At 47.6% G+C, this 20,991-nt stretch overlaps 1 protein-coding gene across 7 annotated transcripts in view; it reads left to right on the plus strand.

The window, feature by feature from the left end:
* The window catches only part of C8h19orf38 (similar to human chromosome 19 open reading frame 38), a 34,140-nt gene extending 13,620 nt beyond the window's left edge, over nt 1-20,520 (plus strand). Inside the window, exons 2-8 of one of the 7 annotated variants that reach the window (XM_087563843.1) lie at nt 3,678-3,795; nt 5,619-5,939; nt 11,297-11,386; nt 15,266-15,293; nt 15,853-15,896; nt 16,714-16,751; nt 19,894-20,520. In XM_087563843.1, coding sequence (XP_087419969.1) covers nt 3,723-3,795; nt 5,619-5,939; nt 11,297-11,386; nt 15,266-15,293; nt 15,853-15,896; nt 16,714-16,751; nt 19,894-20,010 — 711 coding nt within the window. In that variant the 5' untranslated portion in view covers nt 3,678-3,722 and the 3' untranslated portion in view covers nt 20,011-20,520. 7 annotated transcript variants of the gene reach the window in all.
* Nucleotides 20,521-20,991: the final 471 nt, after the last annotated feature.

Raw genomic sequence — 20,991 nt, forward strand, 5'->3', positions numbered from 1 at the left:
TTCATGTCCTGCTTGAGCTCCTGTCCTGACTTCCTTTGATGAAAAGGATGGTGGAAGACAAAAAGCAAAGTGCAAGAAAATTAGGCTTTTCCACCCAAGATGCTTTTACTCGTGCTATCTTATTGTAGCTACAGAAACCTAAAATGGTGTGCATAAACTTGCTCCCATATTATCTTTCCAAGTTGTGATGGTATTTTATTCCTGAATACATTTTTTTCTGTTGCCTTGATTAATTAGTCTTGTTAGGGATTTAAATTTTTGTTCCATTTAATTTGCATGTGTGTATATATGGGTCTATGTTTTATGACACATGTATGCCCTAATACCCACATGGGGGTCAGAAAACAATCTGTAGGACTCATCCTCTCTCTCACCTTGGGCTCCATGGATGGGACTTGGTCACCTGGCTCAGTGGCAACCACCTTTGCCTACTAAGCCATCACAGCAGCCTTTTAAGATTAATTTTTTTTTTTTTTGGGAGCTGGGGACCGAACCCAGGGCCTTGCGCTTCCTAGGCAAGCGCTCTACCACTGAGCTAAATCCCCAACCCCTTTAAGATTAATTTTTATGGGGCTGAAGAGATGGCTCAGCAGTTAAAAGCACTGACTGCTCTTCCAAAAATATGAATCTTAAAAAAATAAGGTTAATTATTGTATGTATGGGTATTTTGCCTGCATGGACATCCATGGACAGCATGCATACCTGGTATACTCAGAGGCCAGAATAGGGCATCACATCAGTGTCCCTGGAACTGAAGTTACAGATGGTTAGGAGCCACTATGTGCATGCCAGGAATCGAACCTGGGTTCTCCGGTTCTTTCTTTTTTAAGTTTTTTTTTTTTGTTTTTTTTTGTTTTTTACTTATTTTATATAAAAGAACACTGTAGCTGTCTTCAGACACCAGAAGAGGGCATCAGATCCCATTACAGATGGTTGTGAGCCACCATGTGGTTGCTGGGATTTGAACTCAGGACCTCTGGAAGAACAGTCAGTGCTCTTAACCACTGAGCCAATCCTCCAGCTTTTAATTTCTTTTTTTATGGTTAACTTTTATTAATCTTTTCTTTTTTTCTTTTTTTTGGGGGGGGAGGGAGGAGAAGGGGTTAGAGACAGGGTCTCTCTTTGTAGCCCTGGCTGTCCTGAACTTGGTCCATAGACCAGGCTGGCCTCTATCTCAGAGATCCACCTGCCTCTACCTCCCTAGTGCTGAGAATAAAGCTGTGCACCATCACTGCCTGGCTTGCTAATCTTTTCTAAGTACTAGTTTGGGGTTCTTTTGTCCCCATATTTGTCTTTTGTTCTTTTCATGGATTTTTTTTTTTTTTTTTTTTTTTGGAGCTGGGGACCGAACCCAGGGCCTTGCACTTGCTAGGCAAGCGCTCTACCACTGAGCCAAATCCCCAACCCCCATTTTTTTTTTTTTAAATAAGAGTATCGGGCTGGAGAGATGGCTCAGTGGTTGGGAGCACCGTCTGCTCTTCCAGAGGTCCTGAGTTCAATTCCCTGCAACCACATGGTGGCTCACGGCCATCTGTGGGGAGATCTGATGCCCTCGTCTGTACCTCGTGTGTGTCTGAAGACAGTTACAGTGGACTTATATATAATAAATGAATAAATCTTTAAAAAAAAAAAGAGTATCAAGAGTTCCAGGTCAGCTGGGTGGTAGTGGTGCCTTTAATCTCCCTCACTGGGGAGGCAGAGGCAGGTGGATCTCTGAGTTTGAGACTAGCTTGGTCTACACAGTGAGTTTCAAAACAGCCAGGGCTACATAGAGAAACCCTGTCTCAAGGGAAGAAGGGGGTGGAGAGAGAGAGAGAGAGAGAGAGAGAGAGAGAGAGAGAGAGAGAGAGAGAGAGAGAGAGAGAGGCAGACATAGACACAGACACACAGAGAGTGAGTTAGTTCAAGGTTATTCTGACGATATAATTAGTTTAAAGCCAGCCTGGACTGTATGAGATGCTGTCTCAAATGCAAAAGGCCTGCTCTAGAGACTTTTATGTTTGTTGGCTGCTTGCCTTTTCTTCTTTTTTTCTTTTAAGAAACAAACAAACAAAAACCCAGGGTCTCACTATGTAGCTCTGGCTGTCCTTGAACTCACAGTATAGACGGTGCATCAAACAGGGATCTGCCTCCCTGCTTCTGGAGTGCTGGGATTAAAGGCATGACAACTGGTTGTCCTGTTGTTTCCTTTTGTTTTGTTTTATTTTTGAGACAAAGTCTCAGTTGGACAGCCAGAGATACACAGAGAAATTCTGTATCAAAAAAAAAAAAAGATTAAATGAAGTGTGTGTGTGTGTGTGTGTGTGTGTGTGTGTGTGTGTGTGTAGCTCAGACTGCCCTTGAGCTGAGCCTGAGATGGCTTCTTATATTTTTGTTTTGGTTGTGAGCCTTGCCTTTAATGTCTGAGCCATTGCTCTAGGGTCTAGCCGAGATGTGCTCTTTTTGAGGTTTGTTTATGGCTCTTTCGCCTCCATTACAACTTATGTGTAGTGCCTGAGGACTCAGAAGAGGGCACTAGATCCCTGGAACCAGAGTTACTGCTGATTATAAGCCGCCATGTGGGTGCTGGGAATCAAACCTAGGTTCTTTGGAGGAATGCGGCCAGTGTTCCTAACCACTGGGCCACCTCTCTAGCCATTTTTTCCCTGGAAACTATCAGTAACTTCCTGTTACTCTGATAAAGACAACGTATAGAAGGGTTTATTCCTCTTATGGTTCCTCCATGATGGTGGAACAGATGCTGGCTAGAACAGCAGCTGGGAGCAAGCCGTCTTGAACCTCAGATAGGAAACAAACTGGGAAGGACAGTGGTCTGAACTCTCAGAGCCTGCTGTGAGTGGTGTATTTCCTCCAGCAAGGCTATGCCACCAATGCCGCAGACTATGGTAAGACATTTCTCTTTTAAAACACCACAGTGATCAAACTCTCCACCCTGGTGTAGACTTTCAGGCACATTTTACAATGGAATGGGAAACTAAATATCGTTAACTTCAAAGTGTATGAATTGTATCGGAATTTACCCAGCCCAGTTTCTTGTCTTCTGCACTGGTATTCCTTCAACTACCGGAGGAAACCTTGAAGCCTTTATCCAAAGCTGAAAACCACTAGGCATGCAGCTACTGAAACTAGACTAGCACTCTCCCACAGAGCCATGCCCCCCTGCCCCAGCTCCTCACTGGGGGATTCTAGACAAGTATTCTCAGGCTAGGAGCAGGCCGTTTGGCTACACTGTTGCATTTGCTCTCAGACTTTCCTGATCTAATTAATATCCATTACTCTCTCATCCCCTCTCTAGAGCAGCTGAGATATCATAGTACTCAGATCTTGCCTGAGGACACTCAGGTTGAGTCTTGACCCCTAGATGCCACCAGGTCATTTGGTTTTGCCTTGTGTTGGTGTATCTTGGGTAGAAGTTTCCCTCACAGCCCACCAACACTACCAAGGTTCTTGGGGTTGAAGGGAGAAAGCAAACACACATTTTCCCACTGCAAGGTACAAAACTGTAGCCAATGGGGCTGCAGGGCACTAATTGGGTGGTTGTCTGTGTGTTTGGGGAAGGGGTGGGGACAGGAGAGTCTCTCTTGGTGCCCAAGCATGTGTGCAACTTCCTGCCACCGAGGGAACAGTATAAACCAACACTCACTTCTCCTTTCTCCACTGTGGTCTCGGGCTGGCAGGGAGCCCCAGATCCCCGTGGCCTCGGCCAGCTTTCCCAGACGTACATGGGAGGAGAGATGCTTTCCCAGACGTACATGGGAGGAGAGATGCCCTGGACCATTCTGCTGTTTGCATCTGGTGAGTCTGAAACTTGCCCTTGGGGGAAGGATCTAGCTGCCCAGAGGGGCAGAAAGCACAGTGGGGCTGCCCTTTCCAATCGTGAGAGGAGACTGATCCCCCCAGATTCAACCCAGAGCCTGGGATACTGCCTGGCTACAGCCTTCATCTGAGCTTTCTTGTGTCCTCTGGAGACAAGTTCTGTAGAAACACCATGGCCCCCTTGGCCGAGGCCTGAGGCACTCAGAGTGCAGGACTTGGGGAGTTGTGACATCAGGAGAGGGTAGCTCACAAGCTCTGTGGAGTGTCATCTGCAGGCTTCCTGATCAGGGGCTGTGACAAAACACAAAGGTAGAGTGCCTGCCTGGGGTGTGTGTGTGTGTGTGTGTGTGTGTGTGTGTGTGGTTTGTTTGTTTGTTTAAAGAGGGGCTGGTGGCACTTGCTGTCCAGCCTAATGACCTGGGGTTTCCCTGGCGTTCACATGGTAAGAGGAGAGAACCAGCCCTTGTAAGCTGTCCTCTGATTTACGCATAAATATCCACATACCTACTTAACTTGTCCAAAAGCCTGGGTTCGATTTCCATCACCCACGTGGCAGAACACAACTTTCTGTAACTTGGGTCCAAAGGGATTTAACACCCTTTTGACCTCCACAGGGACTACAGAATACCTAGATATACATGCAGGCAAATCACTCATATAAAATACATTTTCAAAAAGACAAAATGGATTGACTCTGACTTTCTCATCAGGAAATTGTGCCAACTAGGCAACAGACTGGTCCAACAGAGACTGTTTTCTATAAGACCCACTCCACTTCCACCTACTCTCTAGACAACACCAAGGAGTAAGACAAATTTCTCTGCCCTCCTGTCTTACTCTCTCTCCTTTACTCACCCCTCACTAAACAACATGAACTCACCTCCTGGATTTTCTCTTCTGGTCTTGTGGATGAATGTGGGGCCTCACACATGCTTGGCAGTAGTTCTACCACTGAGCCACACCACCAGCCCCTTGCTAGGGGATTCTAGGCAGGGGCTCAGCCATTGAGCCATGCCCCCAGGTCATTTGTGTGCTCAGTTCAACTTCCTGGGCTCCACAGCGTTTCTTCAGGCCGGAAGGTTCTTCCTCAATCTTCATAGCAGTCCTATGCTAGCATGTGGTCAGCTTATATGGCACCTCTTCTGGGAAGTCCTCTGAGGTCACCCCAGTTCACAAGTCGCCTTCCTAACACCCCACACCCTGCTTGCACTTTCCTGAGGCCAGTACTTCTCATTCTCTTCTCTGTATGTGAGCGATTTGTTTGCATGTGTGTCTGAGCACTGTGTGCAGGCCTGGTATCTCTGGAGGTCAGAAGATGGCATCAAATCCCTTTGGACCTGAGTTGCAGACTGAGTTGTAAGCTGCCCTGTGGGTGCTGGGAATCATATAACCCCTGGAAGAGCAGCCCATGCTTCTAACTACTGAGCAATCTCTCTAGCCCGGCTTCTGTTCATTTCTATAGAAAAAGATTGCCTGGTTCCTGGCAACCACAGCGAGTCTGATGCATAGTATTGCTGAGTATGCATCATTCTGTTATTGTTTAATAATTACCGCCACTGTCAATGACATGATGACTTAATGACATGCACATATACCAGGTACCCAATCTACTAACAGTGGTGAATAGTTGGGGGTCACTAGTGTCCCCGATACAAACATTGAGGGTCAGACCCTGGGGGTACAGCTCCTAAGGCATCAGGATGGTTTGATTCTCCAGCACACACGTGTGCACATGTAGGTACACACATGTATGCACAAGTCTGGAGAACACAGCCATCTCAGGGTGTCATTCTTCGTTACAGGCTCCTTGGCCATCCCTGCACCGTCTATCTTCCTGGTGCCCCCCTTCCCAAGCAGCCGTGAGGATCCCATCTACCTCTCATGCACAGCCCCCAAGGACATCCTCGGGGCCAACTTCACCCTGTTCCGAGGGGGAGAGGCGGTCCAGCTCCTACAAGCCCCCTCAGATCAGCACAGTGTCACATTCAATGTGACTGGTAGTGGCAGTGGTGGCAGCAATGAGGCTGCAGGGGGCAACTTCCGCTGTCAGTATGGTGTGCTGGGAGAGCACAGTGAGCCCCAGCTGTCCGACTTCAGCCAGGAGGTGCAGGTCTCCTTCCCAGGTAAGACTGTAGCATCCTGGTCATGTTGCCCTACACTTCCCTGGGATACTTTGTAGCAAGTGCAAGTCTACAGAGAAGTCCATTGATCTGAAGGAAGAGAAGTAGCCATCTGACACCCAGGACTTACAGCAGGAAACAGGTATGCCAAGGCCCTGGGGCTGAACTTGCCTGTGTGTGTTTGTAGATGACCCCAGGAGGGCAGAAACTCAGTGATCAATGAAGAGCCAGAGTGTGGTAGGGCAGGGACGTAGGGACCTGTGGGCCACAGCAGACATCAGCTACTCATCTGACCATGCAGGGCCCAGGGAGGCCTCTTACCTATGTCCTTTTCTAGATAAAGAGATGGGTTTGCCTTACGGGTCTGGAGCCCTGGGGATGCGCCTAGGGTGAGCTGAGTAGATAGAGCCTGTTTAGTATCTCTGTAGTAAGTGAAAGGCATCCGAGCCCCTGGAACAGACAAAACCAGAGGGTGCCATGCATATGCTGAGGCGGCTTGCTGCCATCCCTGATGGCTTGGCCTGAGTTCACCCCTTAGATTCTGTAAGGAAGGAATCAACTCCCAAAAGCTGTCCTCTGACCTCCGCTCTACACACATGCTGTGCCCCATGCACACTGCCTCCCCATGCCCAACATAAAGAAGTCTGTAATTCCAAAATTGTTTTAAAGAGCAAGGTCAGGCATATGGCACAAACATGTATCCAGCAGTCTGGAAGCTGAGGCAGAAGAGCTCCTGTGAGTTGGAGACCAGTCTGGTCTACATAGAAGACTCGATCTCACTAAACAAACAGAAGACCCAGGTGTTAGGATGGGCCTCTGTAATCCCAGCACTGGGGAGGGGGAGGCAGGAGGATTGGAAACCTAAGGTCATCCTTGAGTGAGGAGGAGGCCTCCTGGATGTAGTCAAAGCCCCTTCCCCACCTCATCGTGCAATGGACACTGCTGCCCACTGGGTCTGTGGGCTGGGAAGATGGAGCTGCCCTCCCTGCCTGAGCTCCCATTTCTTACCAGGAGCCAAAAGAAGACAGTGACCCTCATGCCACAGAGGGTGAACGACAAGACCTGCTCCCCAGATCAAGACGTCCTGCCCCACCAGGTCCCCAGATAGCCCACCCCACTGCCTCAGTCCTGGGAAAGGAATCCGAGTCCTTTGCAGACAAGAACTTGCGAAATGACCATTCTTTCCTTTAAACAAAACAATTGAGAGACTCACGTGGCCTGGGCTGGCCTGCAACTCCCTGTGCTGCCTCGGATGGCCATGACCCTGGTCCTCCTGCTTTTGCCTCCTTAGTACTGGGATGTCGCATGTGTCCCATGCTGTTGTGGAGCTCCATCCTGAGGAATGAGGTCCTAGTAGTCTTCAGAGCCCGCTGTATGGCCGGGGAGAATGTCATTTGTCTTTTTTTTCCCCTGAGAAAGGGCTTCACAGTGTAGCCCTGGCTGTCTTGGAACTCGTTCTGTACACCAGGCTGACCTCAAACTTAGAAAAACCCACCTGCCTCTGCCTCTAGAGTGCTGGGATTAAAGGCACGGGCCATCACTGCCTGGCTGTCATCCACTCTTTAGTACCCAGACTGGAGCTACAAGATAACTACTGGTATGACATAAACTAAAGAAGTAATCAATTAATTAAAAGAAAACATGGAAAGTGGGTGAGGTAGCACAGCTTTTAAGCCCAGCACTCAGGAGGCAAGACAGGTTTAAGTTCAAGGGCAGCCTGGTCTACAGGGCAAGCTCCAGGACAGCCAGGGCTGTTACACAGAGAAACCTTATCTCCAAAAATCAAAAAGCAAAAGCAGAAACAAAAGAAAAAAGGGGGCAAGGGGTTGGGAATTTGGCTCAGTGGTAGAGCGCTTGCCTAGCAAGCGCAAGGCCCTGGGTTCGGTCCCCAGCACCAAAAAAAAAAAAAAAAAAAAAAAAAAAGAAAGAAAGAAAGAAAGAAAAAGGGGGCGGGGAGCAAGGGAGCTACGCTTGGTGGTGAAGACCTTTAACCCCAGTGCTCAGAGGGCAGAGGTAAGCTCAGAGCCAGCCTGGTCCACATAGAAAGTTGCAGGCAAGTCAGAGCTGTATAGTAAAGCCTTGTCTCAAAAACAAAACAAACTTGGTGGGGGTGGGGTGGGGTGGGGTGGCTCCAGTGCTAGAGCAATGCCAGGCCTTTGCAAAGCCCTGCGTTTTCCCAGCTAGGGGCACATGCTGTCATCCTATTAGAAGCAAGGGCATCATGAGGTCAAGATCTGCGGCAACTTTGAGGGCTGCCTGGAGCACTCGAGTCCCTACTGGAAGGGGAAGGGAGCAAAGAAATGAAAAAGAAACTGGTTTCCCCCACAAAAAGGTTTTGACGGCTCACTGAAGGCAGCTCACTGTGGATTCAGACACGGACAGAGCTAAAAGGCAGACCTAGTGAGACAGGGTCTCACTAACAAACAAAAACCAGAGGGCAGGAACTTCGTGTCCTTCTTGCTTTCCTTCCTTGACTTGTTTTAAGGACACCTTGCGGGGTTGGGGATTTAGCTCAGTGGTAGAGCGCTTGCCTAGGAAGCGCAAGGCCCTGGGTTCTGTCCCCAGCTCCGGGGGAAAAAAAAGAACCAAAAACAAAAAAAGAGGACACCTTGCCCCCTTCATGGTGATATAATCCTGACCTGCACTTCTAGATCTGCATCTTGGGGCTCCGATGCCAATCCTAGTCATAGAGAAACAAGCCTTTTAAACAACTCCCACAATTAGCAATGAATCAATGGATTGGTTCATTTACATTGCATGTGTGTGGGTAGCTCTCCTGCAGGTATTTACTGTCTATGTACCACGTGTTCGCAATGTCCAGAGAGGCCAGAAGAGGGGGCTTAGCCTTTGGGTCTGGCATTGGAGATGGTTGTGAGCTGCAGTGTGGGTGCTCAACCTGGGTCCTCTGGAAGAGCAGCCAGTGCTCTTAGCCACTTAGGTATCTCTACTGCCTCCAAAATTTCTTTTTAAAAATTGCATGTGTGTGTGTGTGTGTGTGTGTGTGTGTGTGTGTGTGTGTGTGTTTGTGTTTGCACATGTCAGGGGACAACCTGTGAGAATCTGTTCTCTCCTTCCATCATGTGGGAACTGAATTCAGGTTAACAAGTTTGGTAGGAAGTGCTTTAACCACTAACCCACTGTCTTACTGTTTCTATCCCATGACCAAAAGCAAGTTAGGAAAGAAATGGTTTATTCAGCTTACACTTCCACATTGCAGTCCATCACTGAAGGAAGTCAGGGCAGGAATTCAGACAGGGCAGGATCCTGGAGGCAGGAGCTGATGCATTGGCCATGGAGGGGTGCTGCCTATTAACATGCTCTTTGTGGCTCCCTCAGCCTGCTTTCTTATAGAACGCAGGACCTCCAGCCCAGGGATGGCCACACCCACAGTAGGCTGGACCCTCCCCATCAATCATTAATTAAAAGAAATTACTTATAGGGCTGGAGAGTTGGCTCAGAGATTAAGAGCATTGGCTGCTCTTCCAGAGGATGTGGGTTCAATTCCCAGCACCCACTTGGCAGCTCATAACTGTAATTCTGGTTCCAGAAGCCCCAACACCCTCACACAGAAATACATGCAGGCAAATCAACAATGTACATAAAATAAGTAATTTAGAAGGGGAAATGACTTACAGCCTGATCTTATGGAGGCATTTTCCTCAATTAAGGTTCCTTCCTTTCGGATGACTCTACCTTATGCTAAGCTGACATAAAACTAGCCAGCCTAAAATTTCTTATTTTGTTTTTTGAGATAAGGACTCAGACTTGCCTCAAAATCAATGTAATTCTCCTACCTCAGACTCCTAAGGGTTATGATTTTTTTTTTAATTTTTAGTTATTTATCTGAGTACATTGTAGTTGTGTTCAGACACACCAGAAGAGGGCATGAGATCTCATTTCAGATGGTTGTGAACTACCATGTGGTTGCTGGGATTTGAACTCAGGACCTCTGGAAGAGCAGCTGGTGCTCTTAACCACTGATGCATCTCTCCAGCTCCAGGGCTATGGTTTTATAGAGCTCTTTTTAGAGATGTTTTCCTGGAGGCTAGAGAGATGGCTCAGCATTAAGAGCACTGACTGTTCTCCCTCTGAAAGGATCCAAGTTTAGCTTCCAGCACATGCATCAGTCAGTTCACAGCTGCCTGTGACCCAGCTCGAGGGGGATGGACAGCCTCTTCTGGGCTCTGTGGGAACCAGGATGCAAAAGCCTCCTCTCAGCCCCTGTGCATAGAAATAAACATGCAAAGTGTTTTCACCAGCATGTATTAGCTATACACAGCAATGGGTTTCGTCATGGCACTGTCACATGCACATATGTATTTTTTTTTTTTTGGTTCTTTTTTTTCGGAGCTGGGGACCGAACCCAGGGCCTTGTGCTTCCTAGGGCACATATGTATTTTGTTCATTTGTTCTGTCACCTTCTCCCCCACGCCCCAATTCCCTTCATCTTTCCTACTGCTCTCCCTTCTGCTCTTTCTACTTTCATGTCTTTTGTTTAGGCAAGGTCTTGCTACACAGCCTTGGCATTAAACTCAGCAATTCTCCTGCCTCAGCTTCCCATATGTTAGGATTATGAGTGTGACACTTGAGCCACTATGTCCAGCTTCAATCACCATTTTTAGTATATATCTATATATCAAAGTATATATATGTATATATATACATATACATACACACACGTATACATACACACATACATATAATCATTTGTCAGGCCACCTAGATGTTTTAGTGGGAAAGGCACTTACCCTCAGGTATGACTGACTTCCATGCACAAACTATGGTGTGTATGTATATGTGTTTGTGTGTAATGGTACTGGGAATGGAATCTAGAACCTTCTTTACATTAGTCAAGTGTTCTCTCTGTCTCCGCCCCTCTCATTTTGGTTTGCTTTTCCAGTGTGTGTAGGTCATTCTGCATCCTATGATGGCTTTGACTTCTCTAGTTCATGATAACCTTGAACTCACAATCATTCTCCTTAACTTCCCAGATGCTTGGTAATCTGGTTTTGGGATGGGGCTACCTCCCCAGAAGGAGTAAACTTTCTTTTTTTTTTTTTTTTCTTTTATTCGGAGCTGGGGACTGAACCCAGGGCCTTGCGCTTGCTAGGCAAGCGCTCTACCACTGAGCTAAATCCCCAACCCCAGGAGTAAACTTTCTTACTGGTCCAGCAGAAGTCCTCATTGGCTGTTAAGCGCCTACATGCCAGGCTTGTTAAATTCCCAGCCCACCTATACCTGAGATGCTTGGCTGAGGTGTCTGTTGGGTGAGGGTGGGGCTCCAGAAAGGCACCCCCAGATGCCTTTTCCCTGTCCTTGTAGCTCCTTCACCTGCCCCATTCTCTTTCTTTTCTCTCTAGTCCCCACCTGGATCCTGGCGCTCTCCCTGAGCCTGGCTGGCGCTGTCCTCCTCTCAGGGCTGGTGGTCATCGCAGTGCTGGTGAGGAAAGGTAATCAGTGGGCAGGAGGCAAACCAGGCCCCTGACAGCCTCAAACCTGCTAACAGTTGTTTGAGGCAGGGTCTCACTATGGAGCTGCCCTGAGACCCACTGTGTGCTGTGGTCCAGGCTGATCTGGAAACCATAGAGATCCACTGCCCTGCTTCTACCCTCAGAGTTCAGGCACTGTGCTACCCGGCTCCTTTCCTCTCCCTCTCCCCATCCTGTCATCGAGGTTGATGCTAAACTCTGTTCATGCCTGGATTTTTCTTTCCTTTGTGGGAGTGTCAAAGGCCAAACTGGACATCAAATGCCCTGGAGTTGGAGTTACAGATGGCTGCGGCCTGCTGGGTGTGCGAGGTGTGGGGATGGGGAGTATGGGGGTGAGGATGTGGTGGTGGGGTGTCTGAGAGCACTATGGTCAGTAGAGTAATGATTTGGAGGCAAGATGGCAATTCAGTTCAACATGACGAAGTAGCTGGTGCTGGTTCAAACTTTGGATCTGAAGTAGGTTATTTTAGGTATATTAAGCATGGCACAATTTGGTGACTTTTTTTCCTGGTGATAATTAGCTCAACCCCGTGTGCACAGTAAAGCATAAGACTTGACAAAAATTTCATAAAGTACATGCAACATCTTCTAGTAAGATGGGTTCTACAGATTGACTGCATGTGATACCTTCTGAAAACATAGATTCTGTAGATTGGCTGAGAAAAATAGGCTCATACATAAGGGTCTGAGGGAAGATCTGGTGTGGGCTCAGCCACAAAGGGCAAATGGTCACCAGGCTATGTACCACATCTGGCCTTCTGGTCTGATAACAGGTTATGTATGCCCCCCCCCCTTTCTTTGAAGGAACAACCCTGTGTGTTTAACATTCCTAGTTCCCCTAGTGCTCATTTGTGAGCATGTGTAGAATCTCTGTACCTCCTACACATGTGGGTGCCGGGTAATGAGCCTGGGGCTTCTGGAAAACAGCCAGTGCTCTTAGCCAGGACTCTTTCTCCCTCACCAGGACTGGTTTTGTCATTGATGTTTGCAGGGGCACAGAGACAGTCAGTTTAGGGAATTCTCTCACCAGAACTCAGCAGTTGTGTGTGCGTTGCGGGGTGCATCATCAGTGAGGTGACAGGTGGAGGGAGGAGAGACTGACACATGAATCCCTGGGTACTCAAGGGAGACTAGACTTTCTAGATCACACCCTGAGGCAGCAAGATCTGTGGAGGTTCAGCTCTGCTGCACAAGGCACAGTGGGCACATCCCAGCACTCAACTAGCTGAAGGCAGGGGACTAAGTTCAATGTCAGCCTCACTAAATAGCAAATTCCAGACTAGCCTGGGCTATGTGAGATGCTGTCTCAGGAACAAAAGTACATTTATTCCCATTTGTGTTGGAGATCTTCTTCATCTGTTTCCAGAACTTTCATTCTCAACCAGTGTTTCACAAACTTTTTTTTTTTTGGATTTTTTTAAATTTACACTCCAAATGTTATTCCCTTTCCTGGTTTCCCATCCATAAGCCCCCTATCCCATTCCCCCTCCCCCTTCTTCTATAAGGGAGTTCCCCCTCCCCAACACCCACCCCTTCCTGCCTCCCTGCCCTGACATTCCCCTACATTTGGGGGTCCAGCCTTGGCAGGACCAAAGGCTTCTCCTCCCATTGGTGCCCGTTTCTCAAATTTCTTAATGCTGCGACCCTTTAATACAGTCTATGTTGGGGTTGGGGATTTAGCTCAGTGGTAGAGCACTTGCCTAGCAAGCGCAAGGCCCTGAGTTCGGTCCCCAGCTCAAAAAAAAAAAAAAAAAAAAAAAAAAAAAAAAAAAAAAAGGAAAAAGGAAAAAGAAAAAGAAGAAGAAAAAGAAAAAAAAGAACACACACACAAAAAAATACAGTCTACATTATTTTATGTTGACACCCATGTTTGTTACATTACATGAATTATTTCCATTGTTACTTCATAACTAATTTTGCTGCTGTTATGAGTCATAATGTAAATATTTTTGGAGGCTGAGGTTGAGGATACTGCTCTAAACTCTCCACTTAGACAGGAGTTCTCTGTCCACTCCAGCATCAAGGAAACCCCTTTCGAAACATTTCCACTCCCCTCTTCCTCCTGGGTGGAGGTTTCAGGAGTCTTTTACACTTTGTAGGTCCCCAGGAGCCAACTCAGGCCATCAACCTTGGTGGCAATTGGCAATTATCTTTACCTAAAGAGCCATCTCACAGACTCCCCCCAAACCCTGATTTTGACAGGTCTCATGTAGCCCAGGCGGCCTCAAGCTGGCCATCTAACTGAAGGTGGTTTTGAACTTCTGGTCCTCTTGCCTCCACCTCTCTAATGCTGGGACCACAGACACATGTTGGAAATTGTCCAGCAGGAAATTCACAATTTTAAAGAAAAACAATTTTACATGTTTATACGGGTTTGAAGGTTTTGCTTGGATTTTACTACACAGACCAGGCTGGTCTGGAGGCCCCACCTCCAATGTAGATCAGGTTGGCTGTGAGCCACAGATAATCCTCTTGGCTCTGCTCTCAGTTTGCAGCGATTATGACAGGGAGGCACCACATTTGGTAGCTTCAAGTTTGTTTGTTTGTTTGTTTGTTTTTCTTCTTTTTCTTTTTTCTTTTTTTCGGAGCTGGGGACCGAACCCAGGGCCTTGTGCTCGCTAGGCAAGCGCTCTACTGCTGAGCTAAATCCCCAATCCGTTTATTTTATTTTATTTTTTTTTGGTTCTTTTTTTTCGGAGCTGGGGACCGAACCCAGGGCCTTGTGCTTCTGAGGCAAGTGCTCTACCACTGAGCTAAATCCCCAACCCCCTATTTTTTTTTTAATTTATTTATTTTATGTATGTGAGTACACTGTCACTGTCTTCAGACACACCAGAAGAGGGCATCGGATCTCATTACAGATGGTTGTGAGCCACCATGTGGTTACTGGGAATTGAACTCAGGACCTCTGGAAGAGCAGTCGGGGCTCTTAACTGCTGAGCCATCTCTCCAGCCCTTGTTTATTTCTTTTTTCTTTTTTTTTTTTTTTTTTCAGAGCTGGGGACCGAACCCAGGGCCTTGCGCTTGCTAGGCAAGTGCTCTACCACTGAGCTAAATCCCCAACCCCCCTTGTTTATTTTTTTAATGAACATACATTTCTTGTAAGTCAAGCACAGAAATAAAGGCCAACAAGATTGCTCAGCAGACAAAGATGCTTACTGCCAAACTCAATCCCTGGGGCTCAGATGGTAGGACCGCTGACTCCACCTCTACATATGCCCTATGGTGTGTGTACCCACACTCATGCAAGCACACACACACACACACAGAGTAAATACTTTTCACAAACCCAAAACCTACTGGATGAAGTAGTCATACAGACCTGTTAAGCCAGAACTCAAGAGGCTGATGAAGACATAAGAGGATTGGTGGTTAGAGACCAACCTGGGCTGGACCCTGTCTCAAAGAAACAGATGGCACACACCATACTTGCAGCATTTAGGAGGTAGATGTAGGAGGACTAGGAATACTAAGCCAGCCTTGACTACATGCTGAGTTCAGGCCAGCCTGAGATACACAGGACTGAACGTGGTCGTGCCTTTAATCCCTGTACTCAGCAGGCAGATAGATCTCTACGAACAGTCCAGCTAGTCTCCATAGTGTGACTATGAACCAGAACACCCAGGGCTACACCGGATGTTTTCTTTCTGCCAAGAAAAGAAAAGAACTGAGAAAGATCTGTTTATAGCAGCTTTTGTACTTAGTGGCAGATCTCCATAGATGAGCCAAGGCTGAGTCACACAGGGTTCAAGGGAACATTTGATTTCATGGGTGTCAACATTTCTTAGCTGCTACCTGATCCAGAACCATCTAACCAATGCCTGTTCATCTTTCTTCTAGCTAAGGCCAAAAACTTACAGATGCAGAGGTGAGATGCTCCCTGGGTGATCATTGAGCACTTTGCTAGCTGGGCAAATGCCTCATTTCCCACAGTGCCCTCTGGTGGGAGGGCTGACAGATACATGGAGCATGGATTATTTATTGAGCAGTGCTTTATATTAAGATGCTATAAAACTTGTGTTCACTGCTGCTTCTCAGTGGTTCAGATTATACCCATTTCCCACATGCGAAGCTCAGTCACATGCAGCCAGGCTGCACCGCTGCCTCACCTCCAGCACACTGCTGGCTCCCGCAGTATTGTCCCAGAAATCTAGGTATCTTGCAGTGGCAGCCTTTGGGACTCTCACTGGGACTGGTCAATGTTAGACTTTCCCTGGAGCTGTCCCTGCCTCCTCATGGCCAGAGAGTTGCCACCCAGTGTGACAGCTCTGCAAATGAGGGCTGAGTGCTTTCAGTGGGCAGGCATTTGCTGTGGGCAGGAGACGTGTGGGTGCCGAAAGCAGGCCATGTCAGGTCTTGCTAGCAGGGATATTCTAGAACAAGTGTCCGATTTCACGAGGCATCTTTTCTTCTGAATCCCTTTGCAGAGAGCGTGAATCCTGCTGGGCTCAGATCAACTTCACCAACACAGGTCCGTCCTGTTTGTTGTCCATGTCCCTGATGCTTCCCTGGGTGAACCAAGCTTCAAATTTCTGTTGCTGCTCGGATCTTTCTGTGGCCTCTCATTGCTTTTGGGGTCCAAACATGGTCCCCATTGTTTCTGTTGGGTTCTCATTTCCTGTTTTTGTTTCTATCCTCCACATTGGCTCTACCCACCGCCTAGAACACTCACTTTCCACCTTCAGTGTGAATGCCCCCACTCCACTCCCACCTTCAGTGTGAATGCCCTCGCTCCACTCTCCACCTTCAGTGTGAATGCCCTCGCTCCACTCTCCACCTTCAATGTGAATGCCCTCGCTCCACTCTCCACCTTCTGTGTGTATGCCCCCCTCCAGGGACCTTCCTGGAGTCCCTAGATAAGTTCTGTGCTGTACCTGGACACCAGCCATACTATGAACACACTTCAGTGATCAGCAGCATTTGATTATCTGTTTGTATTTGATGTCTGCGCATGCAGAAGCCAGCATGGCATAGTGCTTGTGTGTCAGAGAACAGCTTGTAGGAGCCAATTCTTTCTTTCTATTAAGTGGATCCTTGGGATTGAATTCAAGGTGACAAATTTAGCTGCAAGTGCCTTCATCCACTGAGCCATCTCACTGGCCCCCAGCGTGTTCTACACAGTGAGACCTGTGCTCCTGCCTCTAAATGGTGGAAAGAATCTGGAGAGGATGCTGGAACATGAACCCCAAGTCCTACTGCAGGGTTAATTGTGGGACTATGGGCAAGGACCTGGTGGCTGCAGGGCAATGGACCCACCATGCACATGCTGACTTTGCTCTCTGTTTCAGACATGTCCTTTGATAACTCTCTGTTTGCCATCTCCACGGTGAGTTACTCTTTTTGTAAAGTTTCCTGATGACAACCAGCTGAGAAGGGAAGGGAGTTGTGCCACTGGGAATTCTCAGACTCTGAACCTGAGGGTAGGAAGAAGCCCAGGGTCACAGGACTAGGACTTGCTCATAAGCCTGGGTTGGGTTGGCTATGAAAAACTAGGGGATCACAGAGCTGTATTGTCACTGGGTTGGATTCAACCCTTGAGGATGGTGAGAAGTCTGGGATGACCTGGTGGCATATTCAGGGGCTGATGTGGAATCTCGTGACACACTGATATGCACTGGTCTCCTTCTGACAACAAGAAAAGGTTATTTTTTTTTCTTTTTTTCTTTTTTTTTGGAGCTGGGGACCGAACCCAGGGCCTTGTGCTTGCTAGGCAAGCGCTCTACCACTGAGCTAAATCCCCAACCCCAAGAAAAGGTTATTTTTAAGTCAGTATGGGGCTTACACTTGGAATTCCAGAATTTGGGAGGTGGAGAGAAGGACTGGGGGACTAGCCTGGGCTATATGGTGAGTTACAGGTCACCCTGGGCTACAGAGGTCCCCCCCATTTTCTTTTGTGTATGTGGTGGGGGGAGTGCCACAGCATACATGTGGAGGTCAAAGGTCAACTTGGAGTTGGTTCTCTCCTTCCATGTGAGGAATCAAATTCAGGTCATTAGGTTTGGCAACAAGTGCCCTGAGCTGCAGTGCCATCTCACCAGCCTGGGTCCCCCTAGCTTAAAAGCAACAACAACAACAACAAAACAAAACAAAAAAACAATGCAGAGCACAGAGTAGTACACACCTTTATCCTAGCACAGAGACAGGTGGATCTCTGAGTTTAAGGTTAGTCCTGGTCTACACACTGAATTCCAGGACACCCATGGATACATGGAGAAACATTGTTTCAAAAAGTCAACAAAACCAAAACAAAAGCTAGCCATACAACTGCACTGGCAGAGAGAGCCTAGTGTGTTTGAAGTGCTACATTTACATCAGTTGTGGCTCCAGCTTAGACTAAACTGTCCAGCTCAGATGGCTAGGCATGGTGGCCAATGTATGTCATCCCAACACTTGGGAGCTGGACCACTCAGGACTATCCAGCCCCTAAGGCTTTTTTATCGCTGTTGCTTGGTTTGGTTTGAATATGTTATTTCCAGACAGGCTGGTAACAAACTCACTATGTTGCTGAGGATGCTCCTGCATCATCTTGCAGCCCTCTCCCAAGTGCTGCGATTACAGGTGGGCACCACTCTATGTGGTGCTAGGGATGTAACCCAGGGCTTCCTGCATGCTAGGGGAGTTGACAAATGAGTCACGGTTCACTTGCTTTTGCTTGAAACAGTCTCAATATGTAGTAGCCATGTCCATTGCCCCAGGGCTGTATAAAACACACACACACACACACACACACACACACACACACACACGCGCGCGCGCGCGCGCGCGCGCGCGGTCATACAATCTTGGACTGGGCATGTACCCAAAGCCTCAAGCCCTATTTCCTGCTTTTGTCCATTTGCATATTCCCATATGAATACAATATTTCTCCTTTTGTGCTACCTGGTTCCACTTCACATTGTAACCTTAAGTTCACCCCATGATGTTAACTTTGAATTTGCGTCTGAATTGTCTTCCTTTTCAAGGCTGACTACTAGTCCAGAGCATGATAGGCCACACGTTGCTGATTCATGTTTATTGACGGACACTTGGAATGCTCCCACCTTCTGGCGTTTGTGAACACACTTATACAGATATCTCAGTTCTTGCTTTTGGTTTTAGTTTTTTTTTCTTTCCTTTCTTCTTTCTTCTTCAGAAATGGTCTCATTAGGTAGCTGTGACTGGCCTGGAACTGTAAGTCTAGTTCCAGTGAATCCCTAGTTCTACCCATAGCTACATTTAGAACAGATTTAGGAAAATACTCATACTCATACATTAACAATAAATAAAAGCTTCTAGAACAGAAAGCTTTGATGTTGGAGAATGACTACAAAGTGGTGGGCAGCTAAGCACCTGTTTACTGCCCATCTCTCAGAGCCTGACATCCAATGATTTGGAAAGCTTTATGGGGAGGAGGTCACTTCATTATTCTATTGGGTTTTTATTTTTCATGTTCATTGGTATTTTGACTGCAACTAGGTGTGAGTGTCTCAGAAGCCCTGGAACTGGGGTTATAGGCAGGTGTGATCTGCCATGTGGGTGCTGGGAATTGAACCCCGGTCCTCTGGAAGAGCAGCCAGTGCTCTTAACTGTGGAGCTGTCGCTCCAGACTCTGTTTAGTCTGTTTGCTTGTTTAGTTTTTGTTTTCAGACAAGATCCATCTATGTAGTCCTGGCTGCCCTGGAACTTAATATGTAGACCAGGCTGGCAAGAAACTCACAGAGATCCTCCTACCTTCATGTTCCAAGTGCTGGGATTAAAGGTGTGGCTATTGTATCTGGCCTCCTTTCTTTCTTTCTTTTCTTTTTCTTTTTTGTTTTTTGAGTCAGAGTTTTTCTGTATAACTATTACTGTCCTGGAACTTTGTAGAGGCTGGCCTTGAACTCAGAGCTCTGCCTGCCTCTGCCTCCCAAGTGCTGGAATTAAAGGCATCCATCACCCTTACCTGCTTTCCTTTCTTTTTTTAAAGACAGGCTGTGCAGCCCTGGCTGGCCTGAAACCCACTATGTAGATCAGGCTGGCTTCCAGTTCACAGAAGTCTGCCTACCTCTGCATACCCTGCTGTGTATTCTTTACAGAGACACTGTGGCTAGACAGGGATCTTATGGGGGTCACTGGTTAGGGAGAACCAAAGCTCTGAGGGGCCCTAAGCCCAACTGATTTGGAAAGGTTTTAGGGGAACCCAGATGGGTGGGTACGAAGGTGCCAGCCACTTCATGGACCTCTCTCAAGCCTCACAGGGCCCTAAGAGATGGATACTGTCATTTGAAACCGAGGTACAGATGGGTTGTCACTCAAGTGAGGTCAGGATGCTAGGAAGTTATGAAAGTGGGATTTGAGCCCTGGCCTCTGGTCCCCCCTCTTCTGCAGAAAACACAGTCACTGAAGGTTGGTGGGAGGACATGGGAAGGGACCTGAGAGCTTGGAACAGGAGGAACTCCCAGGTTCGTTTGTTTGTTTTAATTTTCCTTTCTTTTCTTCCATGAACAAAGAAAATGACTCAAGAAGACTCAATGGTAACCCTGGACTCAGGGCCTCGGAAGAGGCCTACCTCTGCATCGTTCTCTCCAGAGCCCCCTGAGTTCAGCACTTTCCGGGCCTGCCAATGAGGCTGAAGAATGAGGACCCCTTTATCCAGTTCTTTCCTTCCCACAGCCCCAGGCTGCAGAAGCTGGCCATCTGTCTGGAGACTCGGCAGTAGGGAGGAGTCAAGCCACAGCTTTCTTATGGAACAACTGGCCAAAGGAAGGAGACACCTGGTGTTGTGACCTTCCTCATAGAAGACAATTAGTTGGGGCATCAGCCTAGGGGCAAGACAGAAAGCCAGAAGCCTCTGTAAAGAAGGGTCACTCTTGAATCAGGACACCCAGCCAGGCCTAAGAGGTTACATTCTGTACGGACTTTCCTGTGGTTCCCCAACTGCAATTGACTTCCAGACTGGGTGTTTTATTTGGGGGAGAGATGTGTATATTTTTGTTGCTGTTGTTTTCAGATAAGGTCTCACTGTGTAGTCCTGCCTGAACTGGAAGTTACTGTGTAGACCAGGCTGGCCCACAATAGAGATCCACCTGCCTCTGCCTCCAGAGTGTTGGGATTAAAGTACCTGCCACAACTCCTGACTTTGCTATGTTTTTTGTTTGTTTTGTTTGAATTTTTGAGACAGGGCTGTTCTGTGTAGCCTTGGCTGTCCTAGAACTCGCTCTGTAGATTATGTTGGCCTGGAACTCAGAGGTCACCTGCCTCTGCCTCTTGAGCGCTGGGATTAAAGGTATGTGTCACTACTGCCTGATAGGGTAGTCTTAAAATGGCAGTTTCACTTTGTGGCTCAGGCCGCCTGAGATTATGTGCTTGCACCATTAGATGGGAGGGATGACTTGGGAAAGGGTTGGATCTTTGCAAGTCCTTCCGAGGCTCAGGAGAGGATCAGTAAATTAGCGGTCTGAGAGGGCCCAGTAAAAGTGAACGGCGGATAGCACTATTGAACACAGTGACTAGCCACTACTGGGGGATCTGAGAGTTCCTGAGAGTTAAATGGAGAAAAGGAGAGGGCCTAGAGAAGCTGAAGAATGTCCTTGAAGTTCAGTCGGAAG

Source organism: Rattus norvegicus, chromosome 8, assembly GCF_021556685.1.
Source record: "Rattus norvegicus strain SHRSP/BbbUtx chromosome 8, alternate assembly SHRSP_T2T, whole genome shotgun sequence".
Lineage (NCBI taxonomy): Eukaryota > Metazoa > Chordata > Mammalia > Rodentia > Muridae > Rattus > Rattus norvegicus.